This window comes from Python bivittatus, unplaced genomic scaffold (genome assembly GCF_059951505.1).
Source record: "Python bivittatus isolate LINGU-HERP-01145 unplaced genomic scaffold, Pbiv_v1 ctg000410_np1212, whole genome shotgun sequence".
NCBI lineage: Eukaryota > Metazoa > Chordata > Lepidosauria > Squamata > Pythonidae > Python > Python bivittatus.
This window is the reverse complement of record NW_028277067.1, coordinates 8,707,922-8,728,943: the sequence shown is the minus strand read 5'-3', so window position 1 is coordinate 8,728,943 and position 21,022 is coordinate 8,707,922. Positions and strand designations below refer to the sequence as shown.

Sequence of the window (21,022 nt, the reverse complement as noted above, 5' to 3'; positions counted from 1 at the left end):
GGGAAAATCACTTTTGGTTCAGGCAGCTACCAGAAGTCTGATAATCTCTAAGATAAACTTGTACTTGGCTTGGTAGTAAACGGGTGCAATTTGTTCCCGATAGGTTACCTTCTTTAGGAGGTGAATTGCAAAGTTGTGCACTGGCTATGGCTTCCAGTGTCAGGCCCACATGCAACACCATCACATTTTGAAGCTGTGGGTGCACAGGGGTCACTGTGGCTAAGCTCCACTTAACTGTTCATTATGGAGTGTTTGACAGATAACTATCTATCTATCTGTGGTAAATATTCTCCCTGATGTGCTGATTTCTCTTTAAAACAATTGGAAGAGGCTCTGGAGGCACATACAGTCATCTCCTGTATACATACATACACGTCTTGAAGCAGGAGAACCTCGGCACACGACAGATAGATTACTTTACCTAGATCCTGTACTTAGTTATCATCTGGGTTTTAGTGTGGAATTTCCCACTCAAATTTGTCTGTGCTACATTCTGCCTGGCATAGAATCCCTACATTGCCTTTGGGGTAAAGGATAAAGTTTTATTCCAGAAATATGGACAAGCCTTCTGAAGCTCTCTCTCTGTAGGCTTTTCATTCTTCTCTACTATTTCTTGCCTTCAGAAACATGAGTTATTCCATTGCATCTCTTTTGTCCTGTTTGTATGAGGGGCACTCTTGTCCGATTTAGATTGTTCATTGTTCTCTCTCCCTCCTTCTGCTCTCAGCAGTCCTAATCTAACCCATGGTGCACAGTTCTGCCTTCAGTGGCTTTTGTGCGCTCTCCCCTCCCCACTCTTTGCTTTCTCCAGTCTAAGTGACATAACTTAAAGCAACTCATTTCATGAACCTGAACAAGAGAAGATCCTCTTGGCTCACAGAGCAGGATATGCAGTAGTATTGGGAACAGTATAATTTTCCCCCCAAGTGGTAGCTTATGCTGGTTAATATTTATTGATTGTGTGTGGTTTATGTTTCTACATCTCTATTCATACTCTCAGGGTACATTTATTTGCTCTCTGAATATTGCTGATCTTGCAACTCAAAGTGGAGAGTTGATGATGAAGAGCACATAAAAGGTCAGGGGGAGAGGGTCATGTTTCTGAAGGGTTGAAGCCAAAAGCCAGAGCCTTATTAGTGGCTGGCTGTCTTGTGCCCCACTAAAGTTATCCCAGTTGCTATCATATATCTAGTAGATTGGCCAAAACCCAAGGGACTAGGAACCTATCTGGAGCTGGCAGCTGGAACAGGCTGATGGAATTTAATCCATGCCATAGTATTTTAAGATAGAGGCAGTTGTGGTAGTAATGTAGGTACATGCAACAGCTACTGGGCTAAGAGGGGATCTGACAGCAAAGGAAAGAAGCAATCAGAGGAGATGGAGAAAAAGGCTTGATGGTGCCTAAATGAAAAGGTTTGGCATGGACAGAAAATAATTAATTGAATTGAAAAAGATTTAGATAGAAGAGAATGAGAAACTTGTGGTCCTCCAGAATTTGCTGCCATCACTCACTATTCATTCTGCTCACTGGACTGCTGGGAGTAGTCATTTAGTGGCATATGGAGGGCCACAGATTCTCCATCCTAATTTAGAAACCTGCTCTGAGCCAAGGGATTGCAAGGTTGGCAGTGAGAGTCAGGGTATGGAAAGACCTTGTAACAACAAGGCAAGTTGGAAAACTAAGGCTTCTCATATAATCTAAATGGTGAAATTTCAACCTCTAGAGGCAATTGCAATTGTCAGTCATGCCATGCAGAAGAGACACCCCTGAGAAGAATGGCAAACAGTTTGTTTCCTAAATCGGTTGTTGTGTTTGAACTTTAATTGAAAAGTCTGAGCTTCTCACTAGTAATCCCTGAAAACATCTGGGTCATTTTGTTTAACTGTTGGCTGTTTGAAAATTTAATGAATTTTCCACTTAAGGTTCATTTTGGCCCAGCATTAATACATTATTATTATTTCGGTCACCTTTTGCCATTATGGGTTAAAAAAGGTCTTTGATGTGGTTTCTTAGTTATTTCCACTCCCTACATGTGCTTCTCTGCATTCCTATAACTTGGCATGTGTTGTGAATAGCTTCCAATGTACATTAGCAAAGAGAGGAACTGATAAGAGGGGAGTCCCCCTTAGGGTTTCTCTTTGAAAGGGAGTAGTTAATGAGGTCAGTCTTCTGAATCAGCTTGATATATGGATGATGGGAGGGGGTTGTCTTTGTTTTTTGTTTTGCACTTCTTTGAGGAATTCACATACTTGCACTGTCCTTGCGTTGCTCTCACCCCTTTTGCTCTCTATAGTGCTTAGCAGATATGAAAATTCAAATGGATTGTCACAGATTCAACTGGATTTGATTGATCATCCCAAGAGTTGTATTCCTGGAGAAAGTACAGTATAGGACTTCAGATTTTCACCCCCCTGACTTTCACATACCTTCGACTCCTCTGGAATGCATATTGCACAGAGCTAGTTGATTGAACATAATAGGGGAAATGCAGTAGGTTTTTATTCAACTAATAATGTATGTGTAATGTATAGAGTATGGAAGAGAGATAGTCTCCTCAAAATGGTATCACCCAGGTAAATTCTTTAGACTCTTTGCCTATACAGGATTATCTCTCATCCTTCATCTCTTCAGTTTTCCAAGCTGTTGGGAGTATTTATGTATTTTTAGGCAAATCCTAAAAATATGCTTGACCCAAGCTGCTTCTGGATGATCTGATGGTTAATTTTAATGCTATTTTATCTGCAGCTGTTATGGTTATGTCATATATATTGCTGTATGAATGTTTTGTTCCCTTGTAAATGGTTATTATAAGGCTGTGTATTATTAACCCTGTTTAAATTCATCATCACCTAACTCCAAGATGGAATCCTCCAGATATTTTGATACTACAACTGTTAGAATTCCTAACTGCTTCTATGGAACAAATTTTATTTTCATAGGAATGGAATCCATGGGTTCAAATGATAAGACTATTTATTTATTTAAACCATTTATATAGCCACGCATCTCACCAAGATGATTCTTGGCAATATTCAGAATTAAAAATGGATTTGGGCTAGGTGCTAGGAACAGCTTTCTAAAAGTAAGAGCTGTTGACAGTGGGATGAAATGCTTCAGAAGGTGATGGACTCATTTTAAGCAAAGGCTGGACATACAGTTTTCTGGCAGGTCCTCATTTGAGTCTCATCCATGGAAGAAAATGCAGTATTTTTCAGCCAGGATCCAGGTAGAACAAGAGACAATTTCTGAGGCTGTCATTTTAGTGATGCTGATAATTGCCACTTTTTAGGCATTCTGAGCAAAAACTTCTTAAAGATAACATACAACGTGCCATGCAATAAAAGGTGTGAAAGAAGTCTTCAACACATACCCTCTTTATTTCCCTATTTGTTCACTTCAGCAGAGTTCCACCAACCACCATGAGAGCAGTAAAGAATCCTCAGAGGTCATCAGGTCAGAGGTGAAAGGCAAAAGATCTTCAAGCCATGGCACAAGCCACAAAACCAAGAAGTCTGGAAGTGGGAAAAGCTCAACGGGTTTTGGCTCATCCTCGTCCAGTGGAGCATTTCCACCAGCAGGTGAAGGATATGAAGGAACGGGAGAATGGGGAGGGGAGGGTATCTGACTGACATACTGAATTAGCCAGGCTTTTCTGAATGATAGGCAAGTCTTTTGAATGGTAGGTGAGTCTTCCTTGCCCTTGGCCCCTCTTAGGGAGTTATTAATTCCCCTCCTTCTGCTGTGTATTGACCAGAAGTTAAATCCAAGCAGCTTTTCTATTTTTTTTCAAACTTTCTAACACTTAACAGATACAAAGTTAGGCTTCAGGGATTCTTGGCAATCCCAGCAAAATTGCAGATGTTAGGGTGGATGGAGTAGAGCTGGCCAGTGGATAGAGGTCAGATTTCCATATCTTGCAAAGATATTTACTATCTTATTCTCTGGTGACTAGCAGAATCCCAATGGATGATACAAGAAAAAGCAAATGTGTATCAATTGTATAATTCAGCTGCACTTGGCCATGTCATTTTATTTCTTCATTTTTTTTAGACAATTAGTCCCTGATTGCCATTCTCCTTTCTTTGAGCAGTGATAGTGTATTGATTCAGGATTGTGGATCAAGAAGTCTCGTTGCTCTAATTAGTGGTTTTAGGCAAGTGATTATTGCTCTCAGTTTTAGTTCCGCATCTATAAAATGGAGATAATGTGTTATATAAGTAGTAGCAGTAATAGTAACTTTATTTCATACCTATAACTAAGTGCTTTATACAGTACAGATTACAATGTACCATATCATATGCAACAGAAAATGCAATGTGCATTTAAAGTCCAATTATTCCTCCACATAGTATAGCAAGAATAAGCTAACATTTTAACTGGCACAGTACACTCAGCTTGATACCATAAAAATGGTATAGTAAGACCAACATCTAACATCATATACCTCATTCATTCCAAACATTTCCCATCTCTACTATAGGTAGTCCTTGTTTAGGGACCAGAATTGGGACCAGCAACTTGGTTGTTAAGCAAAGTGGTTGCTAAGTGAAACTGCAATTTTGCTTACAATCTTACTTCAGCTTTCCTGTGCTTTACAGACCTGCGAAGGTCGTAAATGCAAGGATTGGTCATAAAGTTACTTTTTCATCACCGTTGTAACTGGAAACAGTCACTAAACGAGGACTACCTGTATCTGCCACAAAATAGTAAAATAGACCTAACTATATTATTAGAACACTTCAAGATAGAGTTTACTTATTATACATAATAGAGATAAGAGTATCAAGGCCCATGAATGGAAATGTATACAATTACTCCAGAAAAGCTAATTTTTAGTTTGGAAATGGGATGAGGAATTAGGTAGCTCCAATCTTTTAATTGTAGCTTTTAATTGTGATGAGTAGACAGGCACTGTTTGGAATCTTTTACTTTATAAAAGACAAGCTGAGAGATATGTGATAGCTGCAGCTATAACACCTCTTCTCGGCTCGCTGTAGGTTTCAAGATTTTTCTTGATCCCCTTTCAGGTACCTCATGCAGCTCCTTGCCCTTCTCCCAGGACTTTGTAACCTTTCCGAAGCTTGAGCAGCAGCAGCCTGAGGAAGAGAAATACCACAAGCCCATCTCTTCATCCTCGTCTTCCGCCCACTGCTCTCCACTGTATGAAGGGCAGAAAAGTGATGTCTTTGAGCAGAAGGTGATCTTTTCAGGTTTTGGCTCCATCATGCGTTTCTCCACCTCAGCCGTGAGTCAGCAGAGGGGACGGGATGCTTCCCCTGTGGACTACAAGGCCTCCAACTCTATTGGTGGCGCCCCAAGTGGGAGTGTTGGAGTCAGCAGTGGCAGCAGCCACAAGCGCATGCCATCTCTTGGTGGGGAAGAGGTAGAAGTCCTGAAGGAAAAAAAGCACAAGGCCAATAAGAAAAGCAAGCATGGACCAGGAAGGCCCAAAGGTAGCAAGAATAAAGAAGTGCCAGGTACCCAACTGGTTGGGACTACAGCTACCTCCTCTTTGCCTTTCTCTGGGGGGTCCCTGGTCAGCTCCAGCATCAGTGGCTCTTCACGATCATTCAGCCATGCGACCGCCCTTCCAAGCCTCAGCCTGGAATCTCCACTTCTGGGATCAGGTAGGTAACATATTTCTCCTCTGGCCTCTGGCCAGGATGCTGCATGTTTGGTTGATTCGGGCATAGGATTTGGGATCCTGAGAAGATGAGATATGAGATGACATGCTGATATGCTTAGTAATAAGAATTATTTTCCTCCAGGGTGAACCTGATTGCAAAACTCTTGTTAAAAGTGCATACAGTGGCAAGATTACTTTATTATGTTATTACATTTATTACTACATTAATCCATAATGCGGTTTGTTTGGTCTTGGCTCAGTGTGCCAAGCTTTGTAAACCATGATTGGTAGCTTATATTGTTGTATGAATCTAGCACATAGTGGTTTAATCTCAGGAACATTCTGTTTCTTCTAGCATAAAATCATGATCTTTGTTTCTGTGATTTGGATTGTAATTGCCCAAGTCAACAGTACTGTGCTTTCAGTTTCACTTGTTCTTGTAACGCCATCACACCTCTAAACTGGGGGAAGGTTATCCGTGCCCATGCTAGTGATATCACTATGTCACATCATATATCCCTATTGCCATTGAAGGCTGAAAATAATTTAAAAAAAAGAAGTTTACACACACACACACACACACACACACGGAACAAGAAGAATTACCTATGTCTTACTAGCTGAGAAGTGCTTCTTTTCCTTTGCTCCAGGTCTAATTACAGAACTTTTCAAAGTTCCTCAGCTGTGTTGGTTATTGTTCATGTCTATAAACCCATTGATCCTGGACTGTTTGCTTCTAGGCTTATTAATCATGGCTATCTGCATTTCTTAACATGAAATGAGCTGTTTGCTAGGCAATCAAATAATTCTCTGATGAATGATGGGTTATAACATGGGTGCTAATGTCCCCCAGACACTACTGCCTTTGTAAAGTAGCTTGAAGGGGAGGGGTGTTACCTGAATGAAGTTTGCAGATTCTCCAGATTTTCACATAGTTTGCAGATTCCTCAGTTTTCACATAGCTTTTCTCACTTGACAAAGAAGTTCAGGAGGAGATGGTGAACAGAAGTTAGCCAAATGTACAGTATGTGAACTTGCCAAATCTACAGGATCTGATTGATTTTCCAGCACCACATCACATTTGGAGGTGCATTGCCTCAGCCCATTTTTTTGTGAAAGGAAGCTAATATCAAACTATTGGTCCAAAACGTTTGGTTTGAGAGTTGGCAAACACTTGTTTTTCCAAGGAATACAAGTTTGACAAAAATCACACATTTAATTAAATGCAAAGTTTGCTATTGTGTGCTTACCTCCTTGAACAACCATGGTCAGGAATATTTCCATGATGTTTGTGTGATCTCAACACCACCACCCCAAACCCTCGTGTGTCCCCCCCAAAGAAGCTGCTATAGGCACCAATAGCAATTTCCTTCCTATGTGAAATACCAGCAAGAGAGGGTGATTTTTATTGGGGGGAAAGGATTAATCTCACCCCACCCCACCCCCACGTTTTCCAAATCTAGAACAGGGCTTTGATCTTTTAACTTCACAGTATCAAACTCTGTGCTGAGCAAAATCTGTGTGTGTGTATGTGTGTCTATGTATTTATATATATATTTAGATTCGCTTCATGCTAGAAGTAGAAACCTAATTTGCAGCCAGATAACAAATGGCTTTTGCTTTGTAATGAATCTGGATTTACAGCGGTGCTTAAAAGTTTGTGAACCCTTTTGAATTTTCAATATTCCTGTATAAATATGACCTAAAACATGATGTGTTTTTCACACTTAAATGAGATAAAGAGAACCCAATTAAGCAAACAAGTCAAAAACATTATACTTGTTTATTTATTTATTGAGGGAAATGATCCAAAGCTATCTGTGTGTGGCAAAAGTATGTGAGCCTTTGCTTTCAGTAACTGGCGTGCTGCCCATGGGCAACAATAACAGCAACTAAACATTTCTGATAACCATCTATCAGTCCTGCACATCGGCTTGGAGGAATTTTAGCCTATTCCTCTTTACAGAATAGTTTCAACTCAGGTACGTTGGTGGGCTTCCTCACATGAACTGCCTGGTTCAGATCCTTCCACAACATTTCTATAGGATCAGGGTCAGGACTTTGACTTTGCCATTCCAAAACATTAACCTTCTTCTGCCTTAATCATTTTTTGGTTGTACAATGTGTGTGTTTTGGGTCATTGTCTTACTGCATAACCCACTTTCTCTTGAGCTTCAGTTCACAAACAGATACCCTGACATTTTCCTGTAGAATTTGCTGGTACAATCCAGAATTCATAGTTCCATTAATGATGGCAAACCATCCTTGTCCAGAGGCAGCAAAGCAAGCCCAAACCGTGATACTGCCACCACCATGTTTCACAGGTGAGATAAGGATCTTATCCTGGAATGGAGGGTTTGCCTTTTGCCAAACATAACACTTTTCATTCAAGCCAAAAAATTCTACTTTGATCTCATCAGTCCACAGAACTTTCTTCCATTAGCCTTCTGGCTTATCCATGTGGTCTTTTGCAAACTCTACATGGGCAGCAATGGTTTTTTTGGAAAGTAATGGCTTTCTCCTTGCAACCCTGCCATCCACACCATTGTTGTTCAGTGTTCTCATGAACACTGACACCAATGGAAGAGAGGCCTTTAGTTCCTTAGATGTTATCCTGAGGTTCCTTGAGGCCTCCCGGAGTATTATATGCCTTGCTCTTGGTGTGATCTTGGTTGGTTGACCACTCCTGGGAGGGTAACAATTGTGTTGAATGGCCTCTATTTGTACATGATCTGCCTGTCAGTGGACTGGTGGAGTCCAAACTCTTTAGAAATAACTTTGTAACCTTTCCAGTCAGGTGAACATCAACAACTGTTTTTTGAAGGTTCTCAGAAATCTCCTTTGTTCAAGCCATGACACACTTCCACATACCTGTGTTATGAAGGTCAGACTTTGATAATGAATACAGTACCCAGAATTCTGTTCTTTAAATAAGGCAGGATCTCCCACACTCACACCTGATTATCATCCCATTGATTGAAACACCTGATTCAATCTAATTTCCCATTCAAATGAACTGATAATCCTAATTCAAAAGGGATCACAAACTTTTAAGTACCACTGTAGGATGACATCCATCTGTATGTGATATTTTCATTGTTTTAATGCTTTTTATTGATTGATACTAATTTTAATTTTGAAAAATTAGCTGAGATTCTCAAAAGCCTGATTTGTGCTTCATTGCCATTTTTCTGGTGCAAAATCTTATGCATTCAATTTCTTCCTTTATTTCAGTGGGTCTGGCTGCCAGGTAGATCCATATAGGATTGCAGCCCAGTTGATATGACTGCTGTTGATCTTTTTCAAGCAATGCCCGCTGCTCCTCCCATATCCTGACCTATGTTGAAATTACATATTTTCTTGACCCTTGGGAAACTAAAGAAAGTAACATGAAAAATAAAAATCACTGGGGTAACGAACTCAACCTGTTCTTGTGAAGTTTGCAAGAAAGAGTTAAGAGTGAAGAAGCCCAAGGCTGAACATGTTTGGCAGCTGCTTTGCCGATATCTGGCTTGCTCTCAAACACTTCTATTCAGGTCACAGTAAGTAGAAAGAAGAGAGAGAGGCGGGAGGACTTGGACTTTAGCATCTCTCTGGTTTCCTGGTGACAGCAGCCTTTTACTCTCTCTACTTCAGGGTAGGGGAGGAGCCAAGGAAGAGAAGGAGAGAGAATTCAGGATGTAATTATTTTTCAGGGTGGAGCTGTTACAAACCACAAGCCTTCCATAATCTCAGCCTCTGGCAATAGATTTCCTCCCACCCCCCTTCTTTTCCCTCCCTCTATTGTGTTCAAAGGAAGAAAGGCTTTTTATGTGTGGTGGGTCCGCCTGACAACAACCACAGTCCTGATTTTTGACACGCATTATGCTGGCCTCTGAGTGCAGAAGCCTCAAGGAAGGCCAGCTCCCGGATGACTGAATCTCTAGGCCAAGGCTTGTTTTTAAACTTATCTGTTGCGTGCAGAGATTGCAGCTGAAGTAGAGTCCAAACTTGCACTCTGATTGGACAGATCCCACGAGAATGCCAGAATCCATTTAAATGGAAGTGAAGATGGGGCAGATGTTCTTCTGCTTGCCAAATTCTTCTCATCTGGTTTACTGTGTAGGCAGGAGCCATCTGTATGGGCAGAATATTCGTTATTTCAAATCTGTACAGACAGAATAGAGAAGGAGGTGTGGAAGATGCTTGAAGAAATCTGTCTCAGTCTCAGTTAAGAAAAGTGCCTGAGCGGATGGGTTATAATAATTGGGACTGTTCACTGAATCTAAAGACAGTTGATGTAAGAGAATGTAGTAATCATTAATTGGGTTTCCTAATAGCCCAATGGCCTAGGTTTTTCCCTCCAGAAAATTGCTGCTCGGAGCTGCCCCTCAACGCATAAAGTTATTGCCTCCCTATGTAACAGGTATGGACAACGTGTGTGGAACCCCAGTTCCCATCAACCCTGGGCATTTGAGCCAATGGTGATGGCTGTTGGGAGCTACCTTCCAGCAACACCTGCAGGCATTTGTTGCCTCCAGATATGAATGTCAAAATGTTGAGGGATGTTTCTAGTATGTACAGTACATATATGTATGTACGAAAAATGTATAAAGTGGCTTGGAAGAGCATAAAACAGGATAATCTGTTCAGTTCTTTGGATGAAATGGAATATTTTGAATTAGTAAAAACAGCACACCCTAGTTGTACTAATTTTTAGAGGGGTAGCTCTAATAGTAAAAAACAACGAAGACTTGTACACTGAAAGACAAAAGGGATTTTCATACCAGTGTTTTGCATCACAATTAGATCTCTCAGTCATATCTATTTTGGGATTTCTGACTGATGCAATTTATTCAAAACCATTGGCAGGTTGGTATTTTCCTTTGAATTCCATTGTGGGTAGTCTGTACCCTCATTGGTGAGAATTCCTGTTTCTTCCTGGCTCCTGGGCTCAGGACAACAATTACTTATCTCTGCCACCTGCACGGATTGGTGGGAGTAAAGAGAGTTTTCAGTATATGTGGCTTACAAAAATCTGGACAACCCCCAGATATTAGCAAAGAGATTCAGAGAACTCTTCGCTGCCCTTTGCTGGTCACATGGAGTTTTACAGGCCAAAATAGTAAGCCTAAGAAGGAACTGTCGGGTGCCCTTATGTGACTGCTGCACCAAAAGGAAAGATGTGGCCGTATGACCCTCCTATTCTCCTGCCTTCCCTCACTTGTGCACCCTGGCGTACGGCTGGGCACCTGAGCTCTCTCACCGATGGTGGGCACCATCTGAAAGATTTGCATTTGGCTCCTGGTATTCAGAACGTATCTCCCCAATCCCAACTGGGGATCAGTTTCAAACTGTTTTGTGAGGAATTTCAGGTAGAAATGCTCATGGCATAGAAGTGAGCTAAGACATTCATCAGAGAGAACCTTTTATAGTCTCATAGCCCCTGTTTGATAAAATACACTCCATAAAAGGGTATGTTGTAATAAGTTTTATATTGATCATTGAACTGTAAGTTTGGTTTTGTGTTTGCTGCAATATGCTCACAAAGATTCTCTCTGAAAACTTCTGATTAGTAGTGCTGGGAAATGTACCTTGAGTACTCTTGGAAATGAAAAATTAAGGAAGTGGTGGCCAAATTTATATATTTCTTTGGGCAATTTGCTGTCTCTCTAGCAGACAGATAATTAACTAGGCCTCAGGGATTTTTTTAAAAAAGTAATTTTGCATGTAGATGCCTTAGGAGTTGGAATTCCCTCCTTTGTCATCCCAGGCATCCATTGCCAAGCCTCATTCCAATGAACCTGGAAAAGGTTTTATTTAAAAAATAGGAAAAATTGTCACCAACTGACAAATCTTGACTCCTTTTTTGAGAATGTTTCTAAACTTAATGGCTCTTACTTTGTTCCATTAATTATCATCTCTTGCTGGTCATCCCAACTGGAATATTATAATACCAAATAATAATTAGCATATTCTTTATAATATGCTTTTTAATATTCCATCCTCCCCAAATTTTACAAGCATTATCTTGCAATTACAGTGTTATGATAACTTTGTGATTTAAATCAGTATCACTTCCTTTGTGTTGCAGATGGGAGGCTGAAGTTGAGAAAGAGTAGCTTGTCTGAAGCCAGTGGGCTCCCCACTAGTGACTTACATTGTTTTCATCCAGCCATCACTAAAATTATCTGAAGCATGACATCATTACTGTTACTTTGGCACCATGATGGTTAGATGACTATAGAAGATGCTACAAGTCACTAGTGGGGAAATGATTGAGCACTTTCTATTCACAGCCCATCTACTTAGGCACTACCTTATGCCAGATGTATGAATTATTGATAAGAGTGTGGAATAAATGTTTGCTATCCTGATTAATAGTTCAAAGTATGTTTTAGCTGTATCTTACTTCCAAAGAACATGTACTCCAGTTTATTGTTTACAAAGACAAAATCTGCACATGACCAATCCTGATCTGAAATGCAATCTTAAACATGTTTATTCAGATGTTTCTGTGTTCAGTGGAGATCACTCCCTAATAGTAGAATGGTTAACACTGCACAATTAAATCTCAGAAAAGTTATTCCTTCATCCCCACCATTCTGCTAGAGAAAAGGAGCACTTGTTTTGGAAAGTGTGAAATCAACTAGGAGTTTCCCATATTTTGATTTGAGTCTAGTTAATCACAGCTTCTTCCCACCCCAAACATTCTGTAATCAAATGTTATCTTTCCACACTGAGCAGGTGGAACAGGAAGACAGCTATATATTGGAGGAAAGGGGTACTAAATTACAGTTGATTTTTGCAGCGTGGCTCTTTCTCCCAGGTTTCATTGAAAATGGTAGCCATGCGTACCTCAGCCTTTAGCTGTGTAGATAGGAAATTCTTGGTGTGGGTGTCTGTAAGATGGAGTAAAAGGACAATTGGTACCCATGAATGAACCATAATACCAGATCCCCAATTTTCATTAAATAAAAAGAGCTAGTTCTTATTCTTTCTGCAAGAAGCACTATTATGCCCATTTTGTAAGGAAGGCTGTGTCCAGTATTTTTAGCCACTAAATAAATACTTCTAGCAATTTTTGATATACACTCTGTTTAGTAAAGGGATACCCTTTTTTTTAAACTTCCAGGGGACAACTTTATATCTATTTTTTTTAATCTGTTTTGGTTTTCTAATTACTAAAAAGTGATCCTGCCATTGTAGGCAGATAAAATTTATTATTGTTACATATATATTGCAAAAGGTAGAATTGTGAGATCATGTGAATTATGATAGCTGTAAAAGTTCTGCCTGGGATGGGAGGAATGGAAAGAGTGTTTTGGGCAATCTTGCAAAGTTGTCCTGTATTGTTTTGTTTTAGAGAAATATAGTGGAGGGAAATTGAAGTTGATTATATTATAGTAGCAGTGCAATTTATGAAGGACTAGAAGAGTGTGTGATATATGTATAGTATATACAGCGTTAAGTATATCTTGCCAGCGTTCTCTTTCTTGCTGCTTGGGGCCTCTCCTTCCCTTTGTAGAGAGTATTCTCTTTCTGTTGTGAAAGAGCTTTGTATGTATTATCTACAAGAGGAGAGCCTAGTGACGGGGTGCCAGATGCATTTAAGGGCACTTCCATGTAGCCACTGGCCTTACTCCTCAAATTTTCTGCAGCAGTTTTATAGGTACCATGATGGGAAAGCAGCATGTTCTGGCCTTAGCCTCCCTCATCTCACAAAAATGGGGTACCCCAAGCTTTTCCCCAGGACCTTCCTGCTGGGTTCCATCCTCTTACCGAGCCGTCCAGAGCTCCCTCTGCCTGGCCAATAGGAGTCACAAAAAATGGCAGCCAGCCAGTAGGCTACCCTCCTGTTAATTCTTTACCTCATTTACTTTTATGATAAGGAAAAAATGTTTTAAAAAATCTTAACCAGCACCTGGAGGTGGGAAAACTGCCTTTGGAGCAACTGAGGAAGATGGGGGATGGGGGGCAAATACTGGAAGGCCCCACGGCACTTTGACTGCAGACGGAGGGGAGAAATTCCAGGAGCCATAAAGAAGGAATCCCTGTCAGTGAGCAACTGCTCTCCCTCAGCTCCATAGAAGAGACTGCAAAATGGTTTTCACCACACTTCCAAGAGCAGGAATCAAGCCAATATCTATATGTATCCAGGATAAGCCAAAAAATGATGGTGCATGCCTCAAGATACAAACCTCAACTTTTTGTATATACAGCACGTGATTTGCATCACATCGTCGCAACACACATTCTGTCATTCCCCCCCCCCGCTTTATCTTCCTCCCCCGCGGGTTCCCCTGCCAAGAACTAATTAGTTCAGCTTCTCAAGGTCTGCAGAAACCCCACCGCATCTTAAAGAGGTAGAGGAAGAACTCTAAGTTGCATTCCATGGTGAAAGAAAATCATGGACGGTCTAGCACTTCCTTGATTTCTCATTTGTCAGACCAGGAGAAGCTCTGTCTCAGATAGATTAAGCATCCCCTTGTTTTTCTTCACCTGATGACTGATACCTGATTGTTTAACAACCTGGGCAGCCTTTTTGGATTTTAATCATTGAGGATTTAGGCCATAGCTGGAAAGAAATTTTCTTGCTGCTCAGCTCTACCCACTGAAAAAGAAGGAGCAGATCTAAGTATCAATTCTCAAAGTCAGGCATATTTATCTGGGTAAGCCTGCTATCCAAGCTGCTGAGTCACCAGTATTACTGAAATGATAAGTCATTTTTAATTAAACTGCAACCAGATACAGAAAATGCAATTTCAGAGACAGACATGAAGTTTCCAGAACATTTGTGAAGTTTACAATTCAAATAATGTAAACATTGTATTACATCTGCTGCTTTTTAAAAAAGCAGCTTATCAGTAATGTAAAAGTAAAGTGAGCTCCAAATGCCAAATATATACACTTCTCTCCATCTTTACTGAAAAAGACAGTCCATACAGATTCCACTGCTACTCTCTACAGAATGTTCACCAGTTTTTTCAAGATGAAAGGAAGGTCTTTAACTCAGAGACACAGTCTCTGCTTTGCATGCAGAATATCCCAGGTTTGACTCCAGGCAACTCCAGGTGGGACTGGGAGAAACTGCTTTTTAAAAAGATAAGCTGCTTTTTTAAAAAATCAGCAGATGTAATACAATGTTTGAAATCCTGGAGAGCTGCAGGTCAGTGGAGAAGACTGAGCTAGATTGGCCTACTGGTCTGACTTTGCTGTAAAGCAGCATCCTATATTCTAATTTTAAAACATGGGATCCTCTTGCTGATAAACCATGTGAAGTCAAATTTGTGAACACTGCTGCCATTGTTATAGAATGATGCTAAGCAACAAAGCACACACAGAAGGAAATAGGCAGGATTGTAGTGGTATGCACTGTGTGTGCAAATAATAATCACATCCTATACTGCAATTTTTCTTTTCCCTGAGAAAACTACCTGGGGACGCTCATCATTCTTAGTGACATCTTAGGTGGCCAATCAGCACTACGTGCACCTTATTGCTGACTCAGACTTGCAGAATCATTTCATTCTGATCTTGGTCAAAGAGACAGCTTAGTTCATTTGGAATGGTAAGCAGCAAGAGTGCTTCCAACCAGCCTCATGGCTCTAATCCTTATTTTGGTCTTTGCTATTGAGAGTTACAATTTGTGTAGTGATGTCGTGAATACTATCCAAAATGTGAATTTGTTTACCTACAGAATAAGTGGGGATCATATGACCTTCCCATTGCTCCTGATCAACACCATCAGTCCAAATGAGTATGGTCATTGTTAGAGATGCTGAATGCTTTTCAGCAATATCTGAAAAGTCATGGGATCCTAATCCCTGATACTTTTTATCTAACTTACCACTGTAGAGAGTCAATCATGAACCTCAGTCTTATTTGCTAAAAGACATGGTACATAAGGAAAAGGGAGGGGGACCGTGAAGAAAAATGTTTGTGCATCAAAACCCAAATCACATCGCTCTTAGCAGCTGGGAAAGACAGTAGCCTATTTTTGGAGTAATTTATATTTATATATTTATATTTCACATTTGGCCACTGCCCATCTCACTAGGAAGTGATTCTGGGTGGTTTACAGTAAAAAGTATTAAGTACTTACTTTTACAAACTTAAAGTTATGCTAGATAAGTCAGTACAATGTTCTTCCCGGATCCCAAACACACAATAAACCAGCCATGGAAATACTTTTTAGACTATGCCTTGGAAAGAGCCTTATCTCAGCTGATCAAGTTCTATAAACTGGGAATAATATTGGCAGGTCCTGATGGAATTGTTTCATGAAGGTGAAGGTGTGAAGCAAGTGTGTTACCCATCCTGACAGAAGTGAATAGTGAACAGCAGCTCTAAGCCAACTCTTATCAGAGACATTTTTTGTTTCCTGATTGTCTTATCTCAAGCCCTACATTGATATTTTTCATACAGGGATCTATACAAGTAACAAGGATCCCATTTCTCATGGGGGCGGGATGCTCAGGACCGTGTGCAGCACTCCCCTTTCCTCTAGTCTTCTGGCTCACCAAGGCACTTCATCACTTCCCCAGCTCACCCGTTCACCTTTTGCTGGCACCATCCCATCCTCCTCTTCTTCCTCCGTCTCTACTACCCAGGTAAGGTCTTTAAACATCAATCATTAACCATTTATGCCTGATTATTCAAGCTTCAAACTCTTTCATCTCTTCTCAAATTACTCATATTCAAAAAGATCATCCTACCTTCTGGGAGATTACGTGTTTTTATGTGTTGGTTAAAAGTAAAGATATGAAATGGAAAGTAACCATGCATAACTCATGAACTGAATTTGTGGTTTCTAAATACAAAAGAAGGCATGACTGTTTCTCTTAAAGTAGGAGTGGTCAGGCTTTTCAGGGTTGAAGGCTGCATTTTTTAATCTCTTACACTTCCATGGGTGCTGTGGGGATGAGGCAGTAACATCATTGGAGGGTATACATACATATAGACTGAGTTAGTTTGGTGTAATGATTAAGGTGCTGGGCTAGAAACCAGGAGACCCTGAGTTTAGTCCTCCCATAGGCACAGAAGCCAGCTGGGTGACTTTGGGCCCAACCCACTCACAGGAATGTTGTTGTGGGCAAAATAAGAGGTGGAACATATGTATGTATGTACACTGCCTCATAAAAATAAACATAGGATATAAATCTAATAATTAAAAAGTACATTATATGGGTGTGTTAAACGAAGGGTAGGCACCCCATGATCCATGTGCCACACATGTCCTCCAGTGTCCATTTTGGGGCTCTAAGAGCACACATTCCACAAAATTCAGTGACAAAGAAAGAGAGTTCAAATTATGCCACTAAGCAAAAGCATTATCTTAGCAGGCTGAGAAAAGGGAGCTGTTCAGATAGGTTTTTCTAGGTGCTTGTTATTCTACTGAATCAACTCTTTGGCCAGTGGCAAGTTTTAATTCCTATACATGCTCTCCTGTATTAGGTTCCCACTGTTGACTGAAAGCATAGGTCTCTAGCATTGTCCCACCTTCTGATGAAAGATAAAACAAAACATAAATGTGCTTATTCTTTGAAATTACCATCCAGAAGATCCTTCTCTTCCAATGATATGGTCCAGATTATCCAGGATGTGCTAGAGATGTTGCTTTTGGCTTCGCATTTACTAGCATACATTTATTTGTATGTATTTACTCCAGACAAAGGAAGATGAGCAGAGCCAAGTTTCATCCCACATTTTTGGCTGAAAAAACAAAATAATTTAAACAAACATTCATCTTAAAGGAAAGTGAGCATGTGTTCCTTAAGTGAAATAAGACTAATGTTTTAGATCATTTCTGTGCAATACAACTACTGGCTGCTTCTCCACTAAGAGATAGTTCTTTCAGTATTATGAAGGACTTTTGGAAAAGCAGAAGACATTGTTCTTAAAACAAAGTGATTGGGTTTTTCTTCTCCTCTTCCTTTGTCTTTTTCCCTTTTCACAGGTCTTCTCACTGGCAGGATCCACATTTAGCCTCCCTTCCTCACACATTTTTGGAAGTCCTCTCAACTCTGGACTGTCAATAAATCCTCTGCTCAACCAATCTGAAAATAACCGAACAGGTACAGAAATAAAAATGTTTTATGTGAGCATGGATCTCTTTAGAAAATGGCCTTCCAAAAGTCAGGACTATTTACATGTTTACTTCTCTTTCCTACTGCTGAGAAGATCCTGAGATCTTTAGAGTTGATTAGATTTCCATATGTCAGAGCAAAGGTAATGGAGAAGAAAAGATAATTTTATTCTCTATTTATTGAGAAACAAATATTTTACAAAGGGCAAGTTCTCTGGCAACTTAGTGCAGCACAGAACAGACAAAGTGATGTTCTCCAGGTTTTTTTTTTTAAAATGCAACTCAAAACCACTACAGTTGCCAAGTATCAGAAATATGACCTGAAGCTCCTAGAAAAGTTAATCCAGCAAGCCATGCGCATGTGCCAGGAAAATGAGACATGTTACAGGGTGACAGTGGTTGCACAATTCTGCCATCTGCTGGCATGTGAGACCAACAGCATCCCTTGAAACCCGTAGAGGTAACCTAGAGTTACACAATAAAACTGTGAGTTTTATAGGAAGAAGGCTTCCATTTTAAAGCAGCATAGGCATACTAATAGTGTAAAATATTAACTGCACAAATATTGAGGATTTAGAAACTGGGGAGAGGCACATTTCTGGAGCCATATTTTGAGAGATTTGTGCAAACTTAGATTTTATAGGGATGTTGCAGACAAAATGGGATGCAGAGGTAGACATCATCAGGTACCTGCTAAGGCCCATTCCTTGACATTCACCAATAGTAGCCAGAGTCTGCTGGCCCTACTGCTCCTTTCCCTTGTTGCTTATTCAGCTGTCTTTCTGAGCACATAAGATGTGACAAGAGCATCCTTCATTTGTCTTGTGCTTTTCCTCTGACAAGGTGTACTGAATGGACCAGAGAAAAGGCAGGTGAGTGAGCACTGGGGACAGAAGCAAAGAGGAGATGACACCATTCAGGAAGGGAGCCATTGGAGGTGTCTTATGCAAGGTCTCTAATCAGAAGCAGACACAGGGTCCTGTTTGTATAAACCCTAACATCCTCCTTTAAAACTGAGGTCCAATTTTAAAAATGAATAGATAGGGAGTGTTTGACCATGCTGGCTGGAAATTATGGAAGTTGAAGTCCAATACATCTAGAGGGCACCAGATCTCTAAAGATCTCTATAGATCTTTTGCAAGAACTGGAAACTGGGAAGGGGGTACAATTGTCTCAATTGAAACAAAAAATCACTACTCCTTGTCTTTCCACTTCCAGAACCAGATTTGGAAGACTGCAATTTTGCCTGCCGAGGGTCATCACCCCAAGAAAGTCTTTCTTCCATGTAAGTTTATTTTGCCAAAAGGGTATAGGGAAGGCAATGATGGACTGTCAAGGATAGGATGAGATCAGAGAGAGGGCTGAACCACATGACAGACTAGAAAGCAGAGAAACCCAATGAGTGTACAAGTTTATGTTAAAAAACTGCTTTCCCACATTTCTTCAAACCCTAATTTAGCCATCTCTAACTTTGTGCTCTCCATATGTGTTGGACTATAACTCCTATCATCCCCAGCCACTTGGATGTTCTTGTTTCTGTGCTGTATAGACTTTCTCTAGCTAGCTTAGAGCCTTTCTCCTGTGCTAAGTTAAATGCTGTGCACCCAACCCAGAGTCAGCAAAAAGCAATAAGGGAGCACAAAGAAAAGCATCTGCTGTTCCCATTACCAACCCCTACCCTGCCTGTACTGCAGCTGTTCCAAGTCATTCTTGAATGCTGTTGTCTTGATTTGTGCATGTACCATTTGCTAGGTAAGCAAAGCAAGGTGATTCATTTTCTCCTCTGGCTTTGCTACCACCTGCTGTCAGCATGTCACCAGTCAGTAGGAAGAACATCCACCAGTTAGATTTTGGTTTTCCTCACTTGCATCTAAGCATGCTACAAATGCATTCTGGCAACCTCTTTATTCTTCCACATCCCTATGACTTTGCCCTTCTCTTGTCCTCAGCCCATGAATGAGACAGGCTAAAGTCATTCTTAGCTATTGTAAAGTAGTGTTTTCCCTCTTAAGCCAGCAGTAACCCATAACAGTGTTCAAGCTGAGTAAAGGTGATGAGTTTCATCAACCTTTTTGACTATGGCTGAATCAGGAGACTTGTAGAGATGAGATACTTTAGGCTGCTTTGGACATGCCCCTTCCCTGCAGTCCTGGGACAATACCATTTTTTCCCCCTTCCAGATTGGGAGCTTTTTGCAGCCCACCAAACTATTGATTGGCAGTTGGGGGAGCAGTATAGTAAAGCAGGAAACCCATTTCTCTCCTACTTTATCAGGCAGTCCCCCCATCCCACTGAATAGTTCACTTGTTTTGACCGCCAGCTTACAGTATTGCTCTTTCAGAACTCCACAAGGAAACTGCTCTGAAAACAAGCCTGCTTAGACAACTGATAAGCAGGGTGGCCAAACTCTCTAGCTTTACTACACAACATTCCACCTCACCTCACCAATTAGCTTTACAGGAGGTTTGTTTTGACAGTAAGTTTAGTGCTCTTTTAAAGGAATGCTAAACACACACTCAAAATAAGCCTGCTGGGTTTCACCAAAAACAGCCTGGCTGGGCTTAAGAAAATACAGATGAGTAAACCCACAGATCTAATCATCATCTCTAATCACAGCAATACTGTGATTGCCTGATGATTTTGCACCAATTGAAAACACTCATATAGTGGGAGGGCAACCAAGCCAAAGGTTTTAACTCAACGGTTTTGCTTAACATGCCATGCACAAGCAAAATCAGAACACCATTATCTGGTGGCAATCCAGAACAGATAGATAGGAATTTTATGCTGCTAATATGGATGAATGTCACTTTAACTCTGATGGTCTAATCTGGTTTTCTGTTCCTATCCCACATCCCATTTGGGCACCTCCCAAGTTAGAATATGTGAAATAAAGGAACATATGGAAAGATACCAGGATATCCTATATAGAGGAGGGAGCAGACCCTGACGTGATTGTGCAATTAGGTACGTCTGTAAAGTGGGAGAAGTGAAACGGACTAACTGCTGGGTAGACACCTCTCATTTCATGAAGTTGCTAAGTAAAAGTGGTAAATACAGGAAAACGGCAATTATGCCTCCTCTTCATCATCACATGACCTCTCCTCTCCTCTCCTCTCCTCTCCTCTCCTCTCCTCTCCTCTCCTCTCCTCTCCTCTCCTCTCCTCTCCTCTCCTCTCCTCTCCTCTCCTCTCCTCTCCTCTCCTCTCCTCTCCTCTCCTCTCCTCTCCTCTCCTCATCTCATTGGAAGCCTGGAGAGAAGTTGAAGTCAAAACAGAAAATAGGATGGGGAAAGGGATGGGTATGAAAGGAACTCAGGAAACAAAAT

The 21,022-nt window shown here is 40.7% G+C and overlaps 1 protein-coding gene and 2 long non-coding RNA genes across 7 annotated transcripts in view; 1 reads left to right on the top strand and 2 right to left on the bottom strand.

The window, feature by feature from the left end:
- Nucleotides 1-21,022, top strand: part of MLLT6 (MLLT6, PHD finger containing) — a 96,065-nt gene that overhangs the window by 62,364 nt on the left and 12,679 nt on the right. For 3 of the 4 annotated variants that reach the window (XM_025164565.2, XM_025164567.2, XM_025164566.2), the window contains exons 9-13: nt 3,402-3,579; nt 5,029-5,628; nt 16,035-16,219; nt 17,566-17,683; nt 18,913-18,979. In XM_025164565.2, coding sequence (XP_025020333.2) covers nt 3,402-3,579; nt 5,029-5,628; nt 16,035-16,219; nt 17,566-17,683; nt 18,913-18,979 — 1,148 coding nt within the window. The remainder of the gene's footprint in view (nt 1-3,401; nt 3,580-5,028; nt 5,629-16,034; nt 16,220-17,565; nt 17,684-18,912; nt 18,980-21,022) is intronic. The other variant, XM_015887514.3, reaches the window with a different exon arrangement.
- Nucleotides 5,258-9,321, bottom strand: LOC148215449 (uncharacterized). Of its 2 annotated transcripts, XR_015796624.1 has the most exons (4): nt 9,053-9,321; nt 6,525-6,598; nt 5,507-5,705; nt 5,258-5,393 (listed from the first exon to the last, which is right to left on the bottom strand). It is a non-coding gene; the product is annotated as an uncharacterized LOC148215449 (long non-coding RNA). The 2 variants fall into 2 exon arrangements; XR_015796623.1 differs by lacking the exon at nt 9,053-9,321 and having other exon boundaries at nt 6,525-6,659.
- The window catches only part of LOC148215448 (uncharacterized), a 37,358-nt gene continuing 25,671 nt past the window's right edge, over nt 9,336-21,022 (bottom strand). Inside the window, exons 3-4 of the long non-coding RNA XR_015796625.1 lie at nt 17,161-17,321; nt 9,336-9,743 (exon numbers count right to left, since the gene is read on the bottom strand). This is a non-coding gene — a long non-coding RNA (uncharacterized LOC148215448). The remainder of the gene's footprint in view (nt 9,744-17,160; nt 17,322-21,022) is intronic.